This window comes from Leucoraja erinacea, chromosome 42 (assembly GCF_028641065.1).
Source record: "Leucoraja erinacea ecotype New England chromosome 42, Leri_hhj_1, whole genome shotgun sequence".
Taxonomy (NCBI): domain Eukaryota; kingdom Metazoa; phylum Chordata; class Chondrichthyes; order Rajiformes; family Rajidae; genus Leucoraja; species Leucoraja erinaceus.
This window is the reverse complement of record NC_073418.1, coordinates 2022848-2048599: the sequence shown is the minus strand read 5'-3', so window position 1 is coordinate 2048599 and position 25752 is coordinate 2022848. Positions and strand designations below refer to the sequence as shown.

The 25752-nt window shown below is 48.2% G+C and overlaps 1 protein-coding gene across 1 annotated transcript in view; it reads right to left on the bottom strand.

Annotated features, from left to right (window-relative positions):
* LOC129714847 (nurim-like) overlaps window positions 1–15627 on the bottom strand; it is a 30904-nt gene extending 15277 nt beyond the window's left edge. Inside the window, exon 1 of the mRNA XM_055664679.1 lies at window positions 15440–15627. Within this exon, the coding sequence (XP_055520654.1) occupies window positions 15440–15578 (139 nt within the window). The 5' untranslated portion in view covers window positions 15579–15627. The remainder of the gene's footprint in view (window positions 1–15439) is intronic.
* Window positions 15628–25752: the final 10125 nt, after the last annotated feature.

Sequence of the window (25752 nt, the reverse complement as noted above, 5' to 3'; positions counted from 1 at the left end):
CTCGGACCGAAAATACTTCCCCCTTATCCTTAAACTGTGTGACCCCCATGTTCTGGACTTCCCCAACATCGGGAACAATCTTCCTCCACCTAGCCTGTCCAACCCCTTAATAATTTTGTACGTTTCTATAAGATCCCCCCTCAATCTTCTAAATTCTAGCGAGTACAAGCCGAGACTGTCCAGTCTTTCTTCATATGAAAGTCCTGCCATCCCAGGAATCAGTCTGTTGAATCTTCTCTGCACTCCCTGTATGGCAAGAATATCTTTATGCTTCTATGTCTTATGGACATTACTGGGTCACGGGTCCTGACAACCCAACCAAAAGGATTCAGAGGCAGCACTACCAAAATATTGCCAGGACTTGAGGCTCTGAGGTGTCGGGAGAGGTTGAGTAGACTAGGACTTTATTCACAGGTGCGCAGATGGCTGAGGAATGATGAGGGGAATAAGGGTGATTGTAGTCTTTTATCCAGAATTGGGATATCATGCACCAGAGGCCATGGGTTTAAGGGCTAAGATTTATTCGGAAACTGAGGGACAATTTTTTTCACACAGAGGATGCTGGGTTTATGGAACAAGCTGCCACCTCCCCAATTTGTGGAAGGACATCCTTGTGATTGAAGCAGTGCAGCGTAGGTTCACGAGATTGATCGCTGGGATGGCGGGACTGTCATATGAGGAAAGATTGAAAAGACTAGGCTTGTATTCACTGGAGTTTAGAAGGATGAGGGAGGATCTTATAGAAACATATAAAATTATAAAAGGACTGGATAAGCTAGATGCAGGAAAAACTGCGTCCAATGTTGGGCGAGTGCAGAACCAGGGGCCACAGTCTTGGAATCAAGGGGAGGCCATTTAAGACTGAGGTGAGAAAATACTTTTTCACCCAGAAAGTTGTGAATTTGTGGAATTCCCTGCCACAGAGGACAGTGGGGGCCAAGTCACTGGATGGATTTAAGAAAGAGTTAGATAGAGCTCCAGGGGCTAGTGGAGTCAAGGGATATGGGGAGAAGGCAGCAATGGGTTATTGATTGAGGACGATCAGCCATGGTCACAATGAATGGCAGTGCTGGCTCAAGGGGCCGAATGGCCTCCTCCTGCATCTATTTTCTATGTTTCTAGGGGTAGTTAAGGGAGGTAATATTACAGCATTTAAAAGACGTTGAGACAGGTGCATGGATAGGAAAGGTTTATGGGGATATGGACCACAATCGGGCAGGTGGGACTAGCGTCGATAAGGCATCTTGATCGGCATGGGCGAGATGGGCCGAAGGGCACGTTTCCTTGCTGTATGGCTAAGAAGGCAACAAATATTAAAGACCCACACCACTCTGGCCATGCTCTCTTCTTGCTACTACCATCGCGAAGAAGGCGCAGCAGCCAGAGAATTGTCAGCTCCAGGTGCAAGAAATTTCTTCCCAATGGCCATCGTGTTCCTGAACCACCTTGCGCAACCTTAACTTAGCATTCATAGCAAAAGGATTTGAGTATAGGAGCAGAGAGGTTCTACTGCAGTTAGGATCTTATAGATGCAGGAAGATTGTTCTCGATGTTGGGGATGTCCAGGACAAGGGGTCACAGTTTAAGGATAAAGGGGAAATCCTTTGGGACCGAGATGAGAAACACATTTTTCACACAGAGAGTGGTGAATCTCAGGAATTCACTGCCACAGAAGGTAGTAAGGCCAGTTCATTGGCTATATTTAAGAGGGAGTTAGATGTGGCCCTTGTGGCTAAAGGGATCAGGGGGTATGGAGAGAAGGTAGGGATGGGATACTGAGTTGGATGATCAGCCATGATCATATTGAATGGCGGTGCAGGCTCGAAGGGCCAAATGGCCTACCCCTGCACCTATTGTCTATGTGTCTACGATTCTATGACCCATGGTCGGGATCATACCCAGATCTCTGTCATTTGAACCTCTGTATGCCAGCAACTATACCGCTGTGCCGCCCAAGTTCAGACATCGACATTCCCCTTCACCTTCCACCGCCATTATCTCGGATACAAACAGTGGTCAGGATGAGCCATGAAACTCATACAATGGAACAATGTACTTGTTGCCAATTTACAAGTACATTGGACTGAATAACAATAGATATGTAATAAATCATCAGTCATTCTAGCTGACCATGATAGTGCAAAAAAAACACAAGGTATGTGGAGTAACCTAAGCAATGCAAATTCCGTAGTTGTTCAGCCGGTTTGTGGTTAGAAACATAGAAAATAGGTGCAGTCATATCGGTCCTAAAAAAGATTTCCCCCTTATCCTTAAATTGTGACCCCTTGTTCTGGACTTCCCCAACATATAACCATATAACAATTACAGCACGGAAACAGGCCCTCGGCCCTACAAGTCCGTGCCGACACAACTTTTTTTTCCCTTAGTCCCACCTGCCTGCACTCATACCATAACCCTCCATTCCCTTCTCATCCAATTTATTTTTAAATGATACCAACGAACCTGCCTCCACCACTTCCACTGGAAGCTCATTCCACACCGCTACCACTCTCTGAGTAAAGAAGTTCCCCCTCATGTTACCCCTAAACTTCTGTCCCTTAATTCTGAAGTCATGTCCTCGGGAACAATCTTCCTGCATCTAGCCTGTCCAACCCCTTAAGAATTTTGTACGTTTCTATAAGATTCTACTCAGCCTCAATCTTCTAAATTCTACCGAGTACAAGCCGAGTCTATCCAGTCTTTCTTCATATGAAAGTCCTGACATCCCAGAACCTTCTCTGTACTCCCTCTATGGCAAGAATGTCTTTCCTCAGATTTGGAGGCCAAAACTGTACGCAATACTCCAGGTGTGGTCTCACCAAGACCCTGAACAACTGCAGTAGAACCTCCCTGCTCCTATACTCAAATCCTTTTGCTATGAATGCTAACATGCCATTCGCTTTCTTCACTGCCTGCTGCACCTGCATGCCTACTTTCAATGACTGGTGTACCATGTCACCCAGGTCTCGTTACATCTCCCCTTTTCCTAATCGGCCACCATTTAGATAATAAATGGGTCCTGCCTATACGGAGTTTCCCCATGACCTGCGTGGTTTTTCTCTGAGATCTTGTTTCTCTGTGATCTGAGTTTCCTGCCACGCTCCAAAAACCTACAGGTTTGCAGGTTCATTGGCCTGGTATAAAGGTACGTTGTCCTAAGTAGTGTTAATGTGCGAGGATCGCCGGTCGGTGCGGACTCGGTGGGCCTGTTTCCGCACTGTATCTCTAAACTAAAACTCACCCCTCACGGCCTCGGAAAGTGCTCTAAATTTCTGTGATCAGCTCGGGATGGGGCGACTTTGGCGTGTGGAGGCGATGGATTTGCGGTGGTTGCGGGTGGCGGTGTTGGCCGCGGTTAGGCCCTACAGTAGCGGGGGCGAACGAGCGGATCGAGAGGCAGGGGAAGGAGCTGACACCTACTTCATCCATCCAGTGCAAGGGATGAGAAACTAATGAATTGCATATCACCTTAGTTAGTTAGTTTAGTTTATTGTCACATGTACTCAAGTACAGTGAAAAGCTTTTGTTGCGTGCTGTCAAGTCAGCTTAAAAACAATACATGATTACAATTGACCCATTTACAGTGTATAGATACATGTTAAGGGAATATCAATGAGTGCAAGGTAAAGCCAGCAAAGTCCGATCAAGGATAGTCCGAGGGTCAACAATGAGAAACTTACAAATTCTTAAGGGGTTGGACAGGCTCGATGCAGTAAGATTGTTCCCGATGTTGGGGAATTCCAGAACAAGGGGTCACAGTTTAAGGATAAGGGGGAAATCTTTTAGGACCGAGATGAGAAAAATATTTTTCACACAGAGAGTGATGAATCTCTGGAATTCTCTGGCACAGAAGGTAGTTGAGGCCACAGTTCATTGGCTATATTTAAGAGGGAGTTAGATGTGGCCCTTGTGGCTAAGGGGATCAGGGGGTATGGAGAGAAGGCAGGTACGGGATACTGAGTTGGATGATCAGCCATGATCATATTGAATGGCGGTGCAGGCTTGAAGGGCCGAATGGCCTACTCCTTCACCTATTTTCTATGTTTGTAATGAGGTGGAAAGTTGAGCTTGGGCCAAGAATGGACTTTTTGGAGACTTGGATGTTGCAAGATTGTGGTGAAATGAGGCAACCTTTGGTGCGCTTTTCCCGAAGAGGATCTAATGTACTTATGTACAGTATGAATTGACCAGATAGTAAGCAGAACAAGCATCTCAGTGTATCTCTGTGCATGTGACCATAAACCAAACCAAACACTCCTGACCACAGGCTAAATTTATATCTTTACAACAGTTCTTCCCAATGATTTGTACTTTTTCCAATAATGCTGAACATGTGTGGAATTACAGAGGATTTACAAAGTCCCCCAGGCTAGCGATTATGCTTCACACAACAGCTGCGTCACCGTGCTGCCTGCCACCAAACTTTATGGTAACTAGTGGTGCTGATGCCTCACAGTGCCAGAGAACAGTGATCGACCTCAACCTCGGGAACTGTCTGTCCAGGTGGAGTTTGCATGCTCTCCCTGCGACCGGGTGGGTTTCGTCCGGTTGCTCTGGTTTCCCCCCACGCCCGACATGGGCGCAGGTTTGTAGGTTAATTGGCTTTGGTGTAAATTGTCCGTCCCTGTGTGTAGGATAGGGCTAGTGTACGGGGATCGCTGGTCGCCGTGGATTCTGTCTCAAAGGCTAAATCCGCGCTGTATCTCCAAACTAAAGGGCCTGTCCCACGAGCATGCGACTGCATGCGACAAGCACGACCAAACCAGAAGCGGGCGCCGCGCGGAGGTCGAGTGAGTGACGTGAAGTTCGAGCGAAGTCCGCGGGAAGTTCGCGCGTAACGTATGGCGTCGAGGCGGCGCGTACAGCGTCAAGACGCTGCATATGCCTGTCGAGGCGGCTGCGGGCCGGCAGGCCGCTGCCGTGCGGAATTTTTGAACACGGTCAGTTTTTCCGCGCGATGTCGGACCAGCTCCGCACAACTCCATACGGCTCTGGCGATTGAAATGGGACCGGCCACGCGAGGCCATTCGGCTCAAGCGACCGCGTTAGGTCGCGCTTGCCGCATGTAGTCGCATGCTCGTGGGACAGGCCCTTTAGGTCGCGCTTGCCGCATGGAGTCGCATGCTCGTGGGACAGGCCCTTTAAGGTAAACAATTAATTTTCCATGAAGATCCAATGCAGTTTTTTGAATGGGTTTGATAATGGGGATACCATGCAAGTTAACATCAGGCAGCCCCACCTGATGCAGGAAGTGGTTAGAATGGGGAAGTTTCTACAAGGTGTGATGAGGATTAAAGTACTTCCTTTAAGTACTTCCTCTAAGTACATTTAAATGAAGGCGGATAATCAAATGTGGGGGAAAAGGGAAGGAGTTGTAGCAAATTGAAGCGAATGAGAAGAAGTTTGTTTAGTTTGGTTTCAAGAAACAGTACATTTTTGTTATAACAGACCATTTGACTCTGATTACATTTAATAGAACGTTTGACGACACTGGAGTTTAGATGGATGGGGAGGGGGGCCCCCTCATTGAAACCTACTGAATAGTGAAGGCCTGGATAGAGTGGATGTGGAGAGGATGTTTCCAATGAGTGGGAGAGTCTAGGACCAGAGGTATTAGCCTCAGAATTAAATGACATTCCTTTAGGAAGGTAATGAGGAGGAATTTCTTTAGTCAGAGGGTGGTGAATCTGTGGAATTCATAGCCACAGATAGCTGTGGAGGCCAAGTCAACGGATATTTTTAAGGCGGTTATAGATAGGTTCTTGATTAGTACGGGTGTCAGTGTATGGGGAGAAGGAAGGATAACGGGCTTAGGAGGGAGAGATAGATCAGACATGATTGAATGGTGGAGTAGACTTGATGGGCCAAATGGCCTAATTCCACTCCTATTCCTTATGACCTGATGTTTTAAAAGATATATTTTGGGGGGATTTTGCACACTGTATGAAAGCAAAAAACAAAGTGCTGGAGGGATTCTGCAGGTCAGGCAGCATCTGTGGCAGAAATGGATAGGTGACGTTTCGGGTCGGGACATAGAAACATAGAAAATAGGTGCAGGAGTAGGCCATTCGGCCCTTCGTACATGCAGCGCCATTCAATATGATCATGGCTGATCATCCAACTCAGTATCTCATACCTGCCTTCTCTCCATACCCCCTGATCCCTTTAGCCACAAGGGCCACATCTAAATCCCTCTTAAATATAGCCAATGAACTGTGGCCTCAACTACCTTCTGTGGCAGAGAATTCTACAGATTCACCATTCTCTGTGTAAAAAATGATTTTCGCATCTCGATCCTAAAAGACTTCCCTCTTATCCTTAAACTGTGACCCCTTGTTCTGGACTTCCCCAACATCGGGAATAATCTTCCTGCATCTAGCCTGCCCAACCCCTTAAGAATGTTTTAAGTTTCTATAAGATCCCCCCTCGATCTTCTAAATTCTAGCGTGTACAAGCAGAGTCTATCCAGTCTTTCTTCATATGAAAGTCCTGCCAAGCCAGGAATCAGTCTGGTGAACCTTCTCTGTGCTCCCTCTATGGCAACCTTCCCTTCGAACTCAGCATTCCAAGTTGCCATTCCATTCTCTCCACAGATGCTGCCTGATAAGTCTTTATTCTTTGGAGCGCGGAAGGTTAAGGGGGACTTGATAGAGGTCTTTAAAATGATGAGAGGGATAGACAGAGTTGACGTGTATAAGCTTTTCCCACTGAGAGTAGGGAAGATTCAAACAAGGGGACATGACTTGAGAATTAAGGGACAGACGTTTAGGGGTAACATGAGGGGGAACTTCTTTACTCAGAGAGTGGTAGCTGTGTGGAATGAGCTTCCAGTGGAGGTGGTGGAGGCAGGTTCGATTTTATCATTAAAAAATAAATTGGATAGTTATATGGACGGGAAAGGAATGGAGGGTTATGGTATGAGTATGGATGGGACTAGGGGAGAATAAGTGTTCGGCACGGACTAGAAGGGCCGAGATGGCCTGTTTCCGTGCTGTAATTGTTATATGGTTATACACCGAGTTCCTCCGGCAGTTTACATTTTTTCCCCCACTTAAGATTCCAGCATTTGTAGTTCCTTGTGTCCCCATGGTGATTGGGGTACTGGGCTAAGGTTGCTGACTTTCCATAGGGTGTCCTTGTTATCTCTCATATTTGATGTTTGGAGTTCAGAGATACAGCGCAGAAACAGGCCCTTCGGCCCACCGAGTCTGTGCCAACCAGCGATTCCTGTATATTAGCACTATCCTACACATGAGGGCCAATTTACAGTCAATACTGAAGCCTGTGCATCTGCGGAGTGGGGGAGGAAACTGGAGCATCCGGGGTAAGCGCATGAGGTCATGGGGAGAACATACAAATTCCGTACAGACAGCGCCCGTAGTCAGGATTGAACCCGGGGCTACGGTGCTGAGAGGAGGCAACTTCACCACTGTGTCTCTCCACGCTGTATCTCTAAAATTAAGACTGCTGCTGCTCACTGTCCTTTGAGGTCAGGTTCAGCCCACTGCCACACCGTGAAGTGCTCCAGGAGCAGTTGCAATACAGCACCCACCTGTCATTGCTCAATGGAGCAGAGATAGTGTTTCAAACATTTGCCCACCAGTGCCCCCTGCAGTCCTTGGGTTAGTTTCGAGATACAGCATGGAAACAGGAGGTACACAAAAATGCTGGAGAAACTCAGCGGGTGCAGCAGCATCTATGGATCGAAGGAGATAGGCAACGTTACGGGCCGAAACCCTTCTTCGGACGGTTTGGGCCCGAAACGTTGCCCATTTCCTTCGCTCCATTGATGCTGCTGCACCCGCTGAGTTTCTCCAGCATTTTTGTGCTCCTTCGATTTTCCAGCATCCGCAGTTCCTTCTTAAACAGCATGGAAACAGGCCCTGGCTCCGACTGAGTTCACGCCGACCTTCGATCACCCTTTCACACTAGTTATCCCACTTTCTCATCCACTCCCTACTCACCCGTGACATTTTACAGAGGCCCAATTAGCCTCCAAATCCACACGTCTTTGCGGGTGTCGGAGGAAACCCACATGGTCACAGGGAGAACATGCAAACGCCACACACAGTGCCCAACATCAGGATTGAACGCGGGTCTCTGGCGCTGTGAGGTTGGCGTTCTACCAGCTGCGCCACTGTGCCGCCTTGATAGTGTCTGGTATTTCCCCCCCGGCCCTCCATTAGGCCTCAGCAGTATTACAGTTATCATGTTTTAACAACTGCCTGCTGCTGCCCACACAATGCCAAAGGTTTTTTGTTTGGTGCCAAGATCCACCTGCTCCAGAAGAGGTCTGGCAATGCCTGGTGGCATTGAAGGGGCAGCATTGAAGGGGCAGTATCTGTCTCCGCTCTCTGAAACAAGCGATGTAATGTTTTGGGTAACTGCTCTCGTTTGCAGCGGGCATGTGCTCTCTGATCATTCTCTCTCCATTGCTTCCTATCGTGCCTGATTCTACCTTTTCTGATGTCTGCAGTATTTGATCCCTAACTACTTGACATGTGCCTTGTGCTGCCGAGATCTCTCATGTCACATTCCTTCATGTGTAGGAAGGAACTGCAGATGCTAGCTTGTACCAGACACAGACACAAAATGCTGGAGTGACTCGGGCAGCGTCTCTGGAGTAAAGGAATAGATGACGTTTTAGAAACATAGAAAATAGGTGCAGGAGGAGGCCAATCGGCCCTTCGAGCCAGCACCGCCATTCATTGTGATCATCCACTATCAATAACCCGTGCCTGCCTTCAACCCATATCCCTTGACTCCACTAGCCCCTAGAGCTCTATCTAACTCTCTCTTAAATCCATCCAGTGACTTGGCCTCCACTGCCCTCTGTGGCAGGGAATTCCATAAATTCACAACTCTCTGGGTGGATTTTTTTTTACTTACCTCAGTGTTAAATTACCTCCCCTCTATTCGAAGACTGTGTGGCCCCTGGTTCTGGACTCACCCAACATTGGGAACATTTTTCCTGCATCTAGCTTGTCCAGTCCTTTTATAATTTTATATGTTTCTATAAGATACCTCCTCATCCTTCTAAACTACAGTGAATACAAGCCTAGTCTTTTCAATCTTTCCTCATATGACAGTCCCACCATCCCAGGGATCAATCTCGTGAACCTACGCTGCATTGCCTCAATCACAAGGATGTCCTTCCTCAAATTAGGAGACCAAAACTGTACACAATACTCCAGATGTGGTCTCACCAGAGCCCTATACAACTTTGTACCCCAACAAAACGTTACCTATTCCTTTTTCTCCAGGGATGCTGCCTGTCCCACTGAGTTACTCCAGCATATTGTGTCTATCTTCGGGGTAAAACCACACCCTATCCTCTCGTGTTTAAACATTCCCCCCCTCCCCTCTTCCTCCTCCCCCCCCCCCCCCCCGCCTCTTCTCCCTTTCCAACCCTCTCTCCACCTCTCCTCTTCCTCCTCTGCCTTAGAGGGCGGAGGAGGCCGGTTCTCTGGATACTTTCAAGAGAGAGCTGGATAGGGCTCTTAAAAATAGCGGAGTTAGGGGATATGGGGAGAAGGCAGGAACGGGATGATCAGCCATGATCACATTGAATGGCGGTGCTGTCTCGAAGGGCCGAATGGCCTACTCCTGCACCTATTGTCTATTGTCTCTCCCCCTCCCCGTCCTCTCCCTCTGCCTCCTCCTCCCTCTCCCCCTCCCTCCTCTTCATCCTCTTCCTTTCCAACCCTCTCCCTGCTCCTCTCTTCCTCCCCACCTCCTCTCTCCCAAAGATGCGAGAGTAATCTTTGCTCTCTCCTCTCCTCTCCCCTCTCCTCCCTCCCTCCTCTCCCCCTCTCATCTCTCCCCCTCCTCTCTTCCCTCCCTCTCCCCTCTCTTATCCTCTCCTCTCCCCCTCCTATTCTCCTCTCCCCTCTCTTCTCCTCCCCTCTCCCTCCTCCTCTTATCCTCTCCTTCCCCCCTCTCCTCCTCCGCTCCTCCTCTCTTCTCCCTCCTCCTCTCCCCACCCCTCCCCTCTCCTCTTCCCCCCTCTCCCTACTCTCCTCAATCCTCCTCTCCTCCTCTCCCTTTCCTCTCCCTCCCCCTCTCCCCACCTCCCCCTCCGCTCTCCTCTCCTCTCCCCCCTCCCTATCCTCCTCTCCCCCTCTCCCTCCCCTCTTTTTTCCTCCTCCTCTCCTCTCCCTCTCCTCTTCCTTTCCAACCAATGATTCTATAGGATCTTTGTTTGCAACCCTCTCTCCGCTCCTCTTCCTCACCACCTCCTCTCTCCCAAAGATCCTATAGCAATCTTTGCTCTCCTCTCCCCTCTCTGCTCCTCTCCTCCCTTCTCTTCTCTCCTCTCTTATCATCTCCTCTCCTCTCTCTCCACTCCTCCTCTCCCCTCCCCTCCCCTCCTGTTTTGTAGTCAATGCCTATTATGTTCTGTTGTGCTGAAGCAAAGCAAGAATTTCATTAGCGTATCAGGGACACATGACAATAAACTTGAACTTGAACTCTTCTCCCCTCCTTTCCGCTCCTCTCCCTTCTCCTTTCCTGTACCCTCTCCTTTCTCCTCCCCTCTCCTCTCTTCTATCTCATCTCTCCTCTCCTCTCTTCTCCTCCTCTCCTCTATTCTATCTCCTCTCTTCTACCTCCTCTCCCTCCCCCTTCTCTCCTCTCCCTCCCCCTTCTCTCCTCTCCCCTCTCCTCTCTCTTATCACACAGAGAGTGGTGAATCTGTGGAATTCTCTGCCACAGAAGGTAGTTGAGGCCAGTTCATTGGCTATATTTAAGAGGGAGTTATATGTGGCCCTTGTGGCTAAAGGGATCAGGGGGTATGGAGAGAAGGCAGGGATGGGATACTGAGTTGGATGATCAGCCATGATCATATCGAATGGCAGTGCAGACTCAAAGGGCCGAATGGCCTACTCCTGCACCTATTTTCTATGTTTCTATCCTCCCCTCTCCTCTCATCTCTTCCACCCTCCCCTCTCCTCTCATCTCCCCTCCTCCTCCCCCTCCTCTCCTCCCTCTCCCCTCTTCCTGTCCCTCCTCCCCTTCCCCATCCTCTTCCCCCCTTTCAACCTCTCCCCTCCCCCTCTCCCCTCCTCTCCCCCCTTTCTCTCCCCCTCTCCTCCTCTTATCTCTCCTCTCCTCCTTTTCCCCTCTCCTCTTCTTTATCCCCTCCTCTCCCTCACCTCTCCCTCTCCTTTATCCTCCCCTCTCCTTTATCCTCTCCCCTCCCCTTATCCTCTCCTCTCCCCCTCCCCTCTCCCTCTCTCCCTTTTTCCTCTCTCCTCCTCCTTTTATCTCCTCTCCTCTCCTTATCCCTCTTTCTCTCCTCCCCTCCTCTCCTATCTCCTTTATCCTCTCCCCTCCTTTATCCTCCTCTCCTCTCCTTTATCCTCTCTCCTTTCTCCTCCTCCCTCCCTCCTTTATCCTCTCCCCTCTTTTATCCCTCCTCTCCTCCTCCCTCTCCTCCTTTATCCTCCCCCTCTCCATCTCCTCCCCCTCTCCCCTCCTCTCCCTCTCCTTTATCCCTCCCCTCCTTATCCTCCCCTCTCCTTTATCCTCTCCTCTCCTTTATCCTCTCCTCCTTTATCCTCCCCCCTCCTTTCTTCCTCTCCTCTCCTTTATCCCCTTCTCCTCTCCTCTATCCTTCTCTCTCCTTTATCCCCTCCCTCTATCCTCTCTCCCCTCCTTTATCCTTTCTCCTCCTCTCCTCCTCTCTCCCCCTCTCCTCTCCTTTATCCTCTCCTCCTCCTCGCTCCTTTATCCTCTCCCCTCCTTTATCCTCTCCTCTCCTCTAATCCTCTCCTTTATCCTCCTCTCCCTCTCCTTTATCCTCTCCCCCTCCTTTATCCCTCTCCTTTCCTCTCCTCTCCTTTATCCTCTCTCCCCTCCTTTCTCCTCCCCTCTCCTTTCTCCTCCCCTCTCCTTTATCCTCTCCTCTCCTCTATCCTCTCCTTTATCCTCTCCTCTCCCCTATCCTCTCCCCCTCTCCTTTATCCTCTCCTCTCCCCCTCCTCCTCCCCTCTCCTCTCCCCTCCTTTTTCTTTCTCTATCCTCTTCCTCCTTTATCCTCTCTTCTCCCTTATCCTCTCCTCTCCTTTCTCTCCTCTCCTTCCTTTATCCTCTCCCCTCTCCTTATCCTCTCCTCTCCTCCTTTCCTCCTCCCCCCTCCTTTATCTCCTCCTCCTTTATACCTCCTTTATCCTCCCCCTCCTCTCCTTTTATCCTCTCCTTCCCTAGCCTCTCCCTCCCCTTTATCCTCTCCTCTCCTTTTATCCTCTCCCCCCTTATCCTCTCCCTCCCCTCTCCTCTCCTCTCTTTATATCCTCTCCCCTATCCTTTTATCCTCCTCCCTCTCCTTTATCCTCTCCTCTCCTTTATCCTCTCCCCTCTCCTTTCCTCTCTCCTCTCCTCTATCCTCTCCTTTTCCTCCTTCCCCCCTCTACTCTCTCCTTTATCCTCTCCCCTCTCCTTTCCTCCCTCTCCTCTCCTCCCCCTCCTCTATCCTCTCCCTTATCCTCTCCCCTCCTTTATCCTCTCCTCTCCTTTATCCTCTCCCCTCCCTTCTCCTCTCCCCTCTTCTCTCCTCTCCTCTCTCCTCTCCTCTCCCCTCTCCTCTCCTTTATCCTCTCCCCTCCTTTATCCTCTCCCCTCTCCTCTCCTTTATCCTCTCCTCTCCTTTATCCTCTCCCCTTTATCCTCTCCCCTCCTTTATCCTCTCCTTTTATCCTCTCCCCTCTATCCTCTCCCTCTCCTTTTCTCCCTCCTTATCCTCCCCCCTTTATTTCCTCTCCTCTCCCTTTATCCTCTCTCCTTATCCTTTTCTCCTCCCTCCTCCTTTATATCCTCTCCTCTCCTCCTTCCTTTAGCCTCTCTCCTCTCCTTTATCCTCTCCCTCTCCTTTTCTCCTCTCCCCTTTCCCTTTATTCTCCTCTCCATCCTTTATCCTCTCCCCTCCTTTATCCTCTCCTCTCCTCTCCCCCTCCTCTCCTCCTTCCTTTCTCTCCTCTCCTTCTTATCCTCTCCTCTCCTTTATCCTCTCCTCTTTCCTCCTTTCCCCTCCTTTCCTCCTTTCTCCCTTTATCTCCCCTCTCCTCCCTCTCCTCTTTTCCTCTCCTTTAATCCTCTCCTCTCCTTTATCCTCTCCTCTCCCTTATCCTCTCTCCTCTCTTTATCCTCTCCCCTCCTTTCCTCCTCTCCCCTCCTTTCTATCCTCCTCCCTCCCCTCCTTCCTCCTATCCTCCCTCCTCTCCTTTATCCTCTCCCTATCCTCTCCTTTATCCTCCTTAATCTCTCTCTCCTCCTCCTCCTCTCCTTTATCCTTATCCTCCTCTCCTCCTTTCCTTTATCCTCTCCCCCCTCTCTTATCCTCTCCCCTCCTTTATCCTCTCCTCTCCTTTATCCCCTCCTCTTATCCTCTCCCTTTATCCTCTCTCCCCTCCTCTCCTCCCCCCCTTTCCCTCTCCTCTATCTCTCTCCTTTACCTCCTCCCTCTCCCTTTATCCTCTCCTCTCCTTTATCCTCTCCTCTCCTTTATCCTCTTATCCCTCTCCCTTTTAGCCCTCCTTATCTCCCCTCCCTTTATCCTCTCCCCTCCCTTTAATCCTATCCTCTCCCCCTTCCTCTCCTCCCCTTTATATCCCCTCCTTTACACTCCCTCTCCTTTATCTCTCTCCTATCCTCTCCCTCTCTCCCCTCCTCCCTCTCCTCTATCCTCCTTTATCCTCTCCTCTCCTTTATCCTCTCCTTTCCTCTCCTCTCATCCCCTCTCCTCTCCTCTCCTTTCCTCCTCTCCTCCCCTCTCCTCCCCTCCCCCTTATCCTCTCTTCTCTCCTTTATCCCTCCCCTCCTTATCCTCCTCTCTCCTTTATCTCTCCTCTCCTTTATCCCCTCTCCTCTCTCCTTATATCCTCTCCCCTCTCCTTTATCCTCTCCCCCCTTTATCCTCTCTCCTCCTTTATCCTCCTTTCCCCTCCTCCTTTATCCCTCTCCTCCTCTCTCTCCTCCCGTTCTCCTTTCCCCCCTCCTTTACCTCTCCTTTTCCTCTCTCCTTATCCTCTCCTCCTTTCTCCTCTCCCCTCCTTTCCCCTATCTCTCCTCCTTTCCTTCTCTCTCCTCCCTTTATCCCCCCTCCTCCTCCTCTCTCCCCTCCTTTATCCTCTCCCCTCCTCTCTCCTTTCCCCTCTCTTCTCCTCTCCCCTATCCTCTCCTTTATCCTCTCCCCTCCTCTCCTTTCCTCCCCCCTCCTATCCTCTCCCCTCTCCTTTTATCCTCTCTCCTCTCCCCTCCTTCCTCTCCCCTCCTCTCCTCCCTCCTCCTTTATCTCCCTCTCCCTCTCCTTTATACTCTCCTTATTTCCCTCCCCTCCCTCCTTCTCCTATCCTCTCCTTTATCCTCTCCTTTATCCTCCTCCTTTATCCTCTCCTTCCTCCTCCTTTCCTCCTCGTCCCCCCCTCTCCCCTCCTTTATCCTCTCTTTTACTCTCTCCTCTCCTCTCCTTTATCTTCTCCCCTCCGTTATCCTCTCCTCTATCCTCTCCCCTCCTCTATCCTCCCCCTCTCCTTTATCCCCTCTCCCCTCCTTTATCCCTCTCCCCTCCTCTATCCCCTCCTTTATCCTCTCCCCTCCTTTTTCCTCTCCTCTCCCCTCCTCTATCCTCCCCCTCTCCCCTCCTTAATCTCTCCTCCTCTCCTTTATCCCCTCCTTTATCCTCCCCTCTCCTTTATTCCTCCTCCTCTCCCTTATCCTTATCCTCCCCCTCCTTTCTCCCCTCCTTTATCCTCTCCTCTCCTTTATCCTCTCCTCTCCTTTATCCTCTCCTCCTTTATCCTCTCCTCTCCTTTATCCTCTCCTCTCCTTTATCCTCCTTTATCCTCTCTCCTTTCTCCTCTCCTTTATCCTCTCCTCTCCTTTATCCTCTCCCCTCCTTTATCCTCTCCTCTCCTTTATCCTCTCCTCTCCTCTCCCCTCTCCCTCTCCTCTCCTCTCCTCTCCTTTATCCTCTCCTCTCCTTTATCCTCTCCTTCCTTTATCCTCCTCTCCTTTATCCTCTCCCCTCCTCTATCCCCTCCTCTCCCCTCTATCCCCTCCTTTATCCTCTCCTTTCTCCTCCCCTCTCCTCTCCTTTCTCCTCTCCCCTCCTCTCTCCTCTCCTATCCTCTCCCCTCCTTTATCCTCTCCTCTCCTTTATCCTCTCCCCTCCTCTATCCCCTCCTTTATCCTCTCCTCTCCTTTCCCCTTTATCCTCTCCCCTCCTTTATCCTCCTCTCCTCTCCTTTATCCTCTCCTCTCCTTTATCCTCTCCCCTCCTTTATCCTCTCCTTTATCCCCTCCTTTATCCTCTCCCTCTCCTTTATCCTCCCCTCCCTCCCTTTATCCTCTCTCCTCCTTTATCCTCTCTCCCCTCCTCTACCCCTCTCCTCTCCTTTATCCTCCCCTCTCCTTTATCCTCTCCCCTCCTCCTTATCCTCTGTGTCCCCGGTCCCGGGCCGCTGCCCCCGGTAGATGTGCCGCAGGGAGATGAACGCCACCAACTCGCCGCTGCTCCAGGTGACGAAGAGAAAGTTGACGAGCGAGACGCAGGCGAGGGCCGCGGACTGAAGGGCGGCCATGGCAACGCGGGGCCCACTTCCGGTTCCGGGCCCGCGTCCCGCGCCCGCGCCACTTCCCACTGCGCCTGCGCCACTTCCCACTGCGCCTGCGCCACTTCCCACTGCGCCTGCGCCGAGTTCCCCCCGCTGTGGCGAATAGGGCACTTTCCCAGCCGCGGGGCACGCTGGGAAGTTACCCCGCCATGAGGCCCCCACACACCAGGAACCGCAGATCAATCAGATTCAGATTCAGATTCAGATTCAACTTTAATTGAATGCTGCACTGACTGGCTGACATTTTAAATTTCGTTGTACATGGTTCATGTTACAATGACAATAAAGAAACTATTCTATTCTAATCTATTCTATTCTAATTGTCATTGTCAGTGTACAGTACAGAGACAACGAAATGCAGTTAGCATCTCCCTGTAAAATTGATTGAGCAATCAATCAATCAGTTTTATTCGTCACATTGCACATAAACTGCAAGTGAAATGAATTTGACTGAACCTTGAGTCAAGTCAATAGATCGGGTAAATGCACAGTCTTGCCCAGGGAATCGAGAACCGGAGGGCATGGGTTTAAGGTGAGTCAAGTCAAGTCAAGTCAATAGATCGGGTAAATGCACAGAGTCTTGCCCAGGGAATTGAGAACCGGAGGACATGGGTTTAAGGTGAGTCAAGTCAAGTCAAGTCAATAGATCAGGTAAATGCACAGAGTCTTGCCCAGTGAGTCGAGAACCGGAGGACATGGGTTTAAGGTGAGTCAAGTCAAGTCAAGTCAATAGATCAGGTAAATGCACAGAGTCTTGCCCAGGGAATTGAGAACTGGAGGACATGGGTTTAAGGTGAGTCAAGTCAAGTCAAGTTTATTCGTCACATACACATACGAGATGTGCAGTGAAATGAAAAGTGGCAATGCTCGCGGACTCTGTGCAAAAAACAAACAAACAAACAAACATAGAAACATAGAAAATAGGTGCAGAAGTAGGCCATTCGGCCGTTCGAGCCTGCACTGCCATTTAAAATGATCATGGCTGATCATCCAACTCAGTATCCTGTACCTGCCTTCTCTCCATACGCCACAAGGGCCACATCTAACTCCCTCTACAAACTACAAACTGAACGGAACAGAATCACATATTCTTTTACATATTAAATATTGTGGGCGGGGGGAAAAAGGCAAAATAAACAGCAATTAAAAAATAAACAAACAGTAGAATGGTACAGTAAAGTTAGTCCCTGGAGCATTAAGACCAAGAGCTGGTGGATCGGGCAGCATCTATGGAGGAAATAGGGCGCAGCGGTAGAGTTGCTGCTTCCGAGCAAGTGGAGACCGAGAGACAATAGACAATAGACAATAGGTGCAGGAGGAGGCCATTTGGCCCTTCGAGCCAGCACCACTATTCAATGTGATCATGGCTGATCATCCCCAATCACTACCCCGTTCCTGCCTTCTCCCCATATTCCCTGACTCCAGTGTTTTTAAGAGCCCTGTCTAGCTCTCTCTTGAATGCATCCGGAGAACCTGTCTCCACCTTGAGGCAGAGGATTCCACAGACGTTGAGACCTTGATTCGTACTCACTATGGTGTCAGAGTTATGGCGAGAAATCAGGAGAATAAAGTTAAGAAGGGAAGATAGATCATTTAAACATTTTTGGACGAAGGTTTTAAACAATTGCAAACTGAAATCATGACACATGGGTATGTTCTTAATCCCATTAGAAAGAAGATATGATCCCTGGCTTTCTTTTTTTTTGTTTTCAATCACTATTTATTCGTGGAATTGGAAGTGATAATTTCAGCACGATAAGCATTTATTTGTGCGCCTGGGTTGTACAGTTTGAGTCAGAGAGTATGCTTCTTTGATTTGTATTTTGATTTTTTAATTTTATATTCAGCCACAGTTATAACATGGAAATGGAACGGACAACCAAGCTGTAAATATTACTCTAAAACATTGAAACTGAGGAGTTAATGGTTAGATTTTCGATCAACGGTCTTGATCTAGATGCTGGCGCCTCGTGGATCATTCAACTCTGGAAAACAAGTGAAGATGGAATTTTAACACGCCTGGCAGCGGGAGACCAGGACACATTTCATTCTCTCGCCAATTCATGTATTTAAACGAAAATGTTCCAAAGGCCGTCAACGTTACCGTTTTGACAATGGAAATGCAGCAGGAATTTTCCATTGTTGCCTGCTCCAACACCAGGTATTACAAAGTGTTTGACCAGAGGGAGCAACACCGGAAATTGGAGGAACAGCACCTTATATTCCGCCTGGGGAGTCTGCATCCTGGTGGCATGAACATTGAATTCTCACAATTCTGTTAGCTCTTGCTGCCTCCTCCCCTTCCTACCTCTCCCTCAGCCCTCGGGCTCCTCCTCCTTTTTCCTTTCTTCTCCCCGCACCCAACATCAGTCTGAAGAAGGGTTTCGGCCTGAAACGTTGCCTATTTCCTTCGCTCCACAGATGCTGCTGCACCCGCTGAGTTTCTCCAGCATTTTTGTGTACCTTCATGCAGGTGACAGGCAGCTTGGCTTTATACAGAAGACATACACAAAACGCGGGAGGAACTCAGCGGGACATGAAGCATCTCATATTAGCCATGATCTCATATTAGATCAGCCATGATCATATTGAATGGTGGTGCAGGCTCGAAGGGCCGAATGGCCTACTCCTGCACCTAATTTCTATGTTTCTATGTTTCTATCTCCGGAGGGAAGGACCAGTGATCCCCAGACATTAACACTATCATACATTATGGACAATTTGCGATTTCATAACCTACAAAGAAACATAGAAACATAGAAAATAGGTGCAGGAGTAGGCCATTCGGCCCTTCGAGCCTGCACCGCCATTCTATATGATCATGGCTGATCATCCAACTCAGTATCCTGTACCTTCCTTCTCTCCATACCCCCTGATCCCTCTAGCCACAAGGGCCACATCTAACTCCCTCTTAAATATAGCCAATGAACTGGCCTCAACTACATTCTGTGGCAGAGAGTTCCAGAGATTCACCACTCTCTGTGTGGAAAATGTTTTCCTCATCTCGGTCCTAAAAGATTTCCCCCTCATCCTTAAACTGTGACCCCTTGTTCTGGACTTCCCCAACATCGGGAACAATCTTCCTACATCTAGCCTGTCCAACCTCTTAAGAATTTTGTAAGTTTCTATAAGATCCCCCCTCAATCTTCTAAATTCTAGCGAGTACAAGCCGAGTCTATCCAGTCTTTCTTCATATGAAAGTCCTGACATCCCAGGAATCCGTCTGGTGAACCTTCTCTGTGGCAAGAATGTCTTTCCTCAGATTAGGAGACCAAAACTGTACGCGATACTCCACGTGTTGTCTCACCAAGACCCTGTACAACTGCACTAGAGCCTCCCTGCTCCTATACTCAAATCCTTTTGCTATGAATGCTAACATACAAACCTGCACGTCTTTGGAATGTGGGAGGAAATCGAAGTTCTCGGAGAAATTCCACGCAGATCACGGGGAGAACGTACAACCTCCAAAGAGACAGAACACGAAGCCAGGATCGAAGCCGGAACTCCGGCGCTGTAAAAGGCAGCAACTCGCCCGCTGTGCCACCTTGTCGACCCGTGCTATACGTATTGAAATTGAGAGAGGATTTTTGTCCTTAATGTGGAGAACGCTCCAGTTTGTAAATAAGTGGTCTTTGTTTTAAATTTAAATAGGTTGCCCACTTGCGCTATCAGGGTTGTTAGTGGAGGCTGAGACGCTGGTAGTATTTAAGAGGCTTTAGGATAGGCAGGACATTGAGGGATATGGATCACATGCAGGCAGATAAGATTAGTTTAACTTGGCATCATTTTCTGCACAAACATTGTCAGATATACCGATTTAAAACACGAAGATACACACAAAATGCTGGAGTAGCTCAGCGGGACGGGACGCACCGCTGGAGAGAAGGAATTGGTGACGTTTGGGGTCGAGACCCTTCTTCAGATCTATTTAAAACATGCTGGAAATGAATATTATATTTAGGTGAGGTTAAGATGAAAAATGGATGGGAGTCGAAGTGAGTGTTGGAGCGTTCAAGGGAGGAGCTGAGAGGTGGAGTAACGGAGATGTATTGAATAGCAAAAGGGGTAGTTCTGAATATATGCTTACCCAGGATCCTGGCACAGTGGCGGGAATGAGACGATTTTTAAAATATAAACTGGATAGATTTCTTCACAACTAGCCCAGTGGCTAAAATTAAATTTCAATAGTACAAATAAACCCTCTAAATATTTGTTAGAAAGATAGATAACCCCAGATATCATAGAAACATGGAAAATAGGTGCAGGAGGAGGCCATTCGGCCCTTCGAGCCTGCACCGCCATTCAACATGATCACGGCTGATATAACCATATAACCATATAACAATTACAGCACGGAAACAGGCCATCTCGGCCCTACAAGTCCGTGCCGAACAACTTCTTTCCCTTAGTCCCACCTGCCTGCACTCATACCATAACCCTCCATTCCCTTCTCATCCATATGCCTATCCAATTTATTTTTAAATGATACCAATGGACCTGCCGACACCACTTCCACTGGAAGCTCATTCCACACCGCCACCACTCTCTGAGTAAAGAATTTCCCCCTCATGTTACCCCTAAACTTCTGACCCTTAATTCTGAAGTCATGTCCTCTTGTTTGAATCTTCCCTATTCTCAAAGGGAAAAGCTTGTCCACATCAACACTGTCTATCCCTCTCATCATTTTAAAGACCTCTATCAAGTCCCCCCTTTACCTTCTGCGCTCCAGAGAATAAAGACCTAACTTATTCAACCTATCTCTGTAACTTAGTTGTTGAAACCCAGGCAACATTCTAGTAAATCTCCTCTGTACTCTCTCTATTTTGTTGACATCCTTCCTATAATTGGGCGACCAAAATTGTACACCATACTCCAGATTTGGTCTCACCAATGCCTTGTACAATTTTAACATTACATCCCAGCTTCTATACTCAATGCTCTGATTTATAAAGGCTAGCATACCAAAAGCTTTCTTTACCACCCTATCTATATGAGATTCCACCTTCAAGGAACTATGCATGGTTATTCCCAGATCCCTCTGTTCAACTGTATTCTTCAATTCCCTGCCATTTAGATAGATATGCCATTCATTGTCACTATACATGTACAATGAGATTAAAAGCAGCTCGTACTCAGTGCATACCATATAACCATATTACCATATAACCATATAACCATATAACAATTACAGCACGGAAACAGGCCATCTCGGCCCTACATGTCCGTGCCGAACAATTTTTTTTCCCCTCAGTCCCACCTGCCTGCACTCATACCATAACCCTCCATTCCCTTCTCATCCATATGCCTATCCAATTTATTTTTAAATGATACCAATGAACCTGCCTCCACCACTTCCACTGGAAGCTCATTCCACACCGCTACCACTCTCTGAGTGAAGAAGTTCCCCCTCATATTACCCCTAAACTTCTGTCCCTTAATTCTGAAGTCAGATTCAGATTCAATTTTAATTGTCATTGTCAGTGTACAGTACAGAGACAACGAAATGCATTTAGCATCTCCCTTGAAGAGCGACATAGCAAGCGATTTGAATTAAAAAAAATAATAAGGGTCGGGGGGGGTGGTGATTGGCAGTCACCGAGGTACGTTGTTGAGTAGAGTGACAGCCGCCGGAAAGAAGCTGTTCCTCGACCTGCTGCTGTTCGGCAGCGGAGAGACCTGTAGCGCCTCCCGGATGGTAGGAGGGTAAACAGTCCATGGTTGGGGTGAGAGCAGTCCTTGGCGATGCTGAGCGCCCTCCGCAGACAGCGCTTGCTTTGGACATGACTCAATGGAGGGGAGCGTGAAACCGGTGATGCGTTGGGCAATTTTCACCACTCTCTGCAATGCCTTCCGGTCGGAAACAGAGCAGTTGCCATACCATACAGTCATGTCCTCTTGTTTGAATCTTCCCTATTCTCAAAGGGAAAAGCTTGTCCACATCAACTCTGTCTATCCCTTTCATCATTTTAAAGACCTCTATCAAGTCCCCCCTTAACCTTCTGCGCTCCAGAGAATAAAGACCTAACTTATTCAACCTATCTCTGTAATATACATATAATTTAGTACAAAAAAACAAGAAACAGAAAACAAAAACAAAAGGGAGAGGGGGGGGGTGATAGGTGCACAATTCTGCGGTGCTATATACATATCTATAAAGGCAAAATGGTGAAGGATGAATAGGTAGTATTCTTAGGCAGATGTTTAAAGACAATATTAAATATTAAAAATGTTTTTAAAAAATGTTAAAAATTACAGTTATAATACACATTACAGTTCCAAATTTCAGTATGTGGATAGAATAGATGGAAGTCCGGGTGTTGGGCTGTGAAGTCAGTGCTTGTGTGAATTAAGAGTAGTTATGATTTTCGGAAAACAACTATTCCTGAGTCTATTTGTCCTAGATTTGATGCACCTATAGCGCCTTCCAGAGGGCAGCAGGTCGAACAGTCCAAACGCAGGATGGGAGCTGTCCTTGATGATATTCTTTGCCCTGCTAAGGCAGCGGGAGGTGTAAATATCCATCAGGGAGGGGAGAGGGCAGCCAATGATCTTCTGTGCTGTCCTAGTTACCCTCTGAAGCCTCTCCCTGTCTGCCATGGTGCAGCTGCCATACCATGCTGTAGTGCAGTATGTCAGCAGGCTCTCGATGGACGAGCGGTAGAAGGTCAGCAGCAGGTTAGAGTCCAGGTTGTGCTTCCTGAGGACCCTCAGGAAGTGCAGCCGCTGCTGAGCCTTCTTGATGACCGTTGTCGTGTTGTCTGTCCAGGAGATATCAGCAGAGATAAGGACGCCGAGAAACCGGAAGGTGTTGACCCTCTCCACACACTCGCCGTTGATGTGTAGGGGGACTAAGTCGGTGCTGTTCCTCCTGAAGTCGACAATCAGCTCTTTTGTTTTCCTGGTGTTCAGAGCCAGATTGTTTTCTGAGCACCAGGTTGTCAACTTCAGGACTTCCTCTCTGTAGGCTGCCTCATCTCCCTTTGAAATAAGTCCGACTACAGTAGTGTCGTCAGCAAATTTGACGATGCGGTTGTTGTTGTAGGCCGGACTACAGTCGTAGGTGTAGAGACAGTATAAGAGGGGGCTTAGCACACAGCCCTGTGGGGAGCCGGTACTCAACCTGCGAGTGGAGGAGAGGTGGGGGCCGAGTCTCAAAGTCTGGGTTGGTGAGGAAATCTTTTATCCAGGCACATGTGAGAATGGGGAGGCCGAGAGTGACCAGTTTACCAATGAGAATGTCCGGAATGATTGTGTTGAAAGCTGAGCTATAATCCACAAAGAGCATCCGGACGTAGCTCTGCCCCTGCTCCAGGTGGCTCAGCACAGAGTGGAGAGCTACGGTAATGGCGTCTTCCGTGTACATGGCGTTTACCATGTACGTCCTATTTTGATTTGTCCTGCCAAGGTGTAGCACCTCACATTTATCAGTATTAAACTCCATCTGCCATCTTTCAGCCCATTTTTCCAAATGGCCTAAATCACTCTGTAGACTTTGGAAATCCTCTTCATTATCCACAACACCCCCTATCTTGGTATCATCTGCATACTTACTAATCCAATTTACCAGCCCTTCATCCAGATCATTGATGTACATGACAAACAACAAAGGACCCAACTCATTATCTTGTACCTGCCTTCTCTCCATATCCCCTGATCCCTTTAGCCACAAGGGCCACATCTAACTCCCTCTTAAATATAGCCAATGAACTGGCCTCAACTACATTCTGTGGCAGAGATTTCCAGAGATTCACCACTCTCCGTGTGAAAAATGTTTTTCTCATCTCAGTCCTAAAACATAGAAAAGTAGACATAGAAAATAGGTGCACTAGTAGGCCATTTGACCCTTCGAGCCTGCACCGCCATTCAATATGATCATGGCTGATCATCCAACTCAGTATCCTGTACCTGCTTTCTCTCCATACCCCCTGATCCCTTTAGCCACAAGGGCCTCATCGAACTCCCTTTTAAATATAGCCAATGAACTGTGGCCTCAACTACAGCATGTGGCAGAGAATTTCGGAGATTCACCACTCTCTGTGCGAAAAATGTTTTTCTCCATTCAGTCCTAAAAGATTTCCCCCTTATCCTTAAACTGTGACCCCTTGTTCTGTACTTCTCCAACATAGGGAACAATCTTCCTGCATCTAGCCTGTCCAATCAATTAAGAATTTTGTAAGTTTCTATAAGATCCCCCCTCAATCTTCTAAATTCTAGCGAGTACAAACCGAGTCTATCCAGTCTCAAATGCAATTGTTGCAACTCTCCAATAAGGTGAACATGTGGAATTTATTTATCGGAACAATACTTGCCCAATAACAACTTCCAAGTCACTTACGCTGTATTTGTCTCCTTCTATCATCCCTGTGGTAATGACATTGATGAAACAGGCTCATAAATTGGTTGGTTGTTGGGGTCATAACGTTGCAAGCACTTTATAACTTACATATGTGTATATGTGTGTGTGCCTGGCCCTGCCTGATCTGCCGGTTGCCAAACACATGAATTCCCCCTCCCATTTCTGAACTGACCTTTCTGCCCTGGGCCTCCTCCATTGTCAGAGTGGGGCCCAACGCAACTTGGAGGATCAGCACCCGCATATTTCGCTTGGACAGCTTACAACCCAGCGGTATGAACATTCATTTCTCTAACTCCGAGTAACCCTTGCAACCCCCCCCCCGCACTCGCTGCCCCTCCCGCACCCAAGTCCTTGTACTAGCTACAAGTCGCCCTGTTGAATCTCATTATCTGTAACTCGTTGTCACCCATAGCTAACAATGGCCTGTTCACTTGATCATCGTTACCCAATTGCATATCATACATGCTTTTGTTCTCCACCTCTCCACACCACCGTCTATATCTATCGTTTCCCTTTCCCCTCACTCTCAGTCTGAAGAAGGGTCGCAACCCGAATCGTGACCTATTCCATTTCTCGAGAGATGCTGTCTGACCCGCTGAGTTACTCTAGTTGTTTTGTGTGCCTATTTCACAGGATAGATGTGCTAGGTGTGCTGGGCATCGGCCCTTTCGGTCAACGAAAGTGGGCCGTTACATTCCGTTCTGTTCTGATTCCGTTAGCAGATTCTACGTTGAGCCATGTGGGCAGATTACAAGGAAACGTAATTCTTATGCAAGCATTGTGAAAACATCTTTCTTCAATTGGATGGAAAAAATAGATTCTGGAATAGCTAAGGAACGAGTTTGGGCATGTTGGAAGGGATTGCAGCGAGAGACACAACCTCCTGGACTAACTCAACGGGTCAGGCAACATCTCTGGAGAAAAATGATGGATGACGTTTCGGGTGGGAAGAAGGGTTCAGACCGGAAACGTCACCCATCATTTTTCTCCAAGAATGCGGTCTGACCGGCTGAACAACTTAAGGTGGCGATGAGTACAGGAGCCTGAAGAATGCAACGACCAGGTTCAGGAATAGCTACTTCCCCACAGCCACCAGGCTATTAAACCTGGCTCTGACAACACTCTGATCATTAATAACCCATTATCTGTTATTTGCACTTGATCAGTCTAATTATTCATGTGTGTATATATTTATACATTGGTATATGGACACACTGATCTGTTTTGTAGTCAATGCCTACTAGGTTCTGTGTGCTGAAGCAAAGCAAGAATTTCATTGTCCTATCAGGGACACATGACAATAAACTCTCTTGAACGTTCTCAATAATTGACTCGGTAACTTGAAGTGTACGTGGCCACGTGAAATTAATATAGGTGTATAATCTTTCAACACTCACTACAATTTTTATGAAGTCTTCTGAGTTCTAAAGGAACGAAGAGGATTATTAAATGCCTTCGTTTAAAAAAAAAGTATTTTCACGGAGCTGTACTATATACTATCACAAGATAGACACAAAATGCTGGAGTAATTCAGCGGGACAGGCAGCATCTCTGGAGAGAAGTAATGGATGACGTTTCAGGTCGAGACCCTTCTTTTTGGGGGTCTGAAGAAGGGTCTCGACCCGAAACGTTACCCATTCCTTCTCTCCAAAGATGCTGCCTGTCCCGATGAGTTACGCCAGCTTTTTTGTGTCTATCTTCGGTTTAAACCAGCAACTGCAGTTCCTTCTTACACAGTACTATCACAAGTATGTCCCCCCCCCCCCCCCCCCCCCCCCCCCCTTA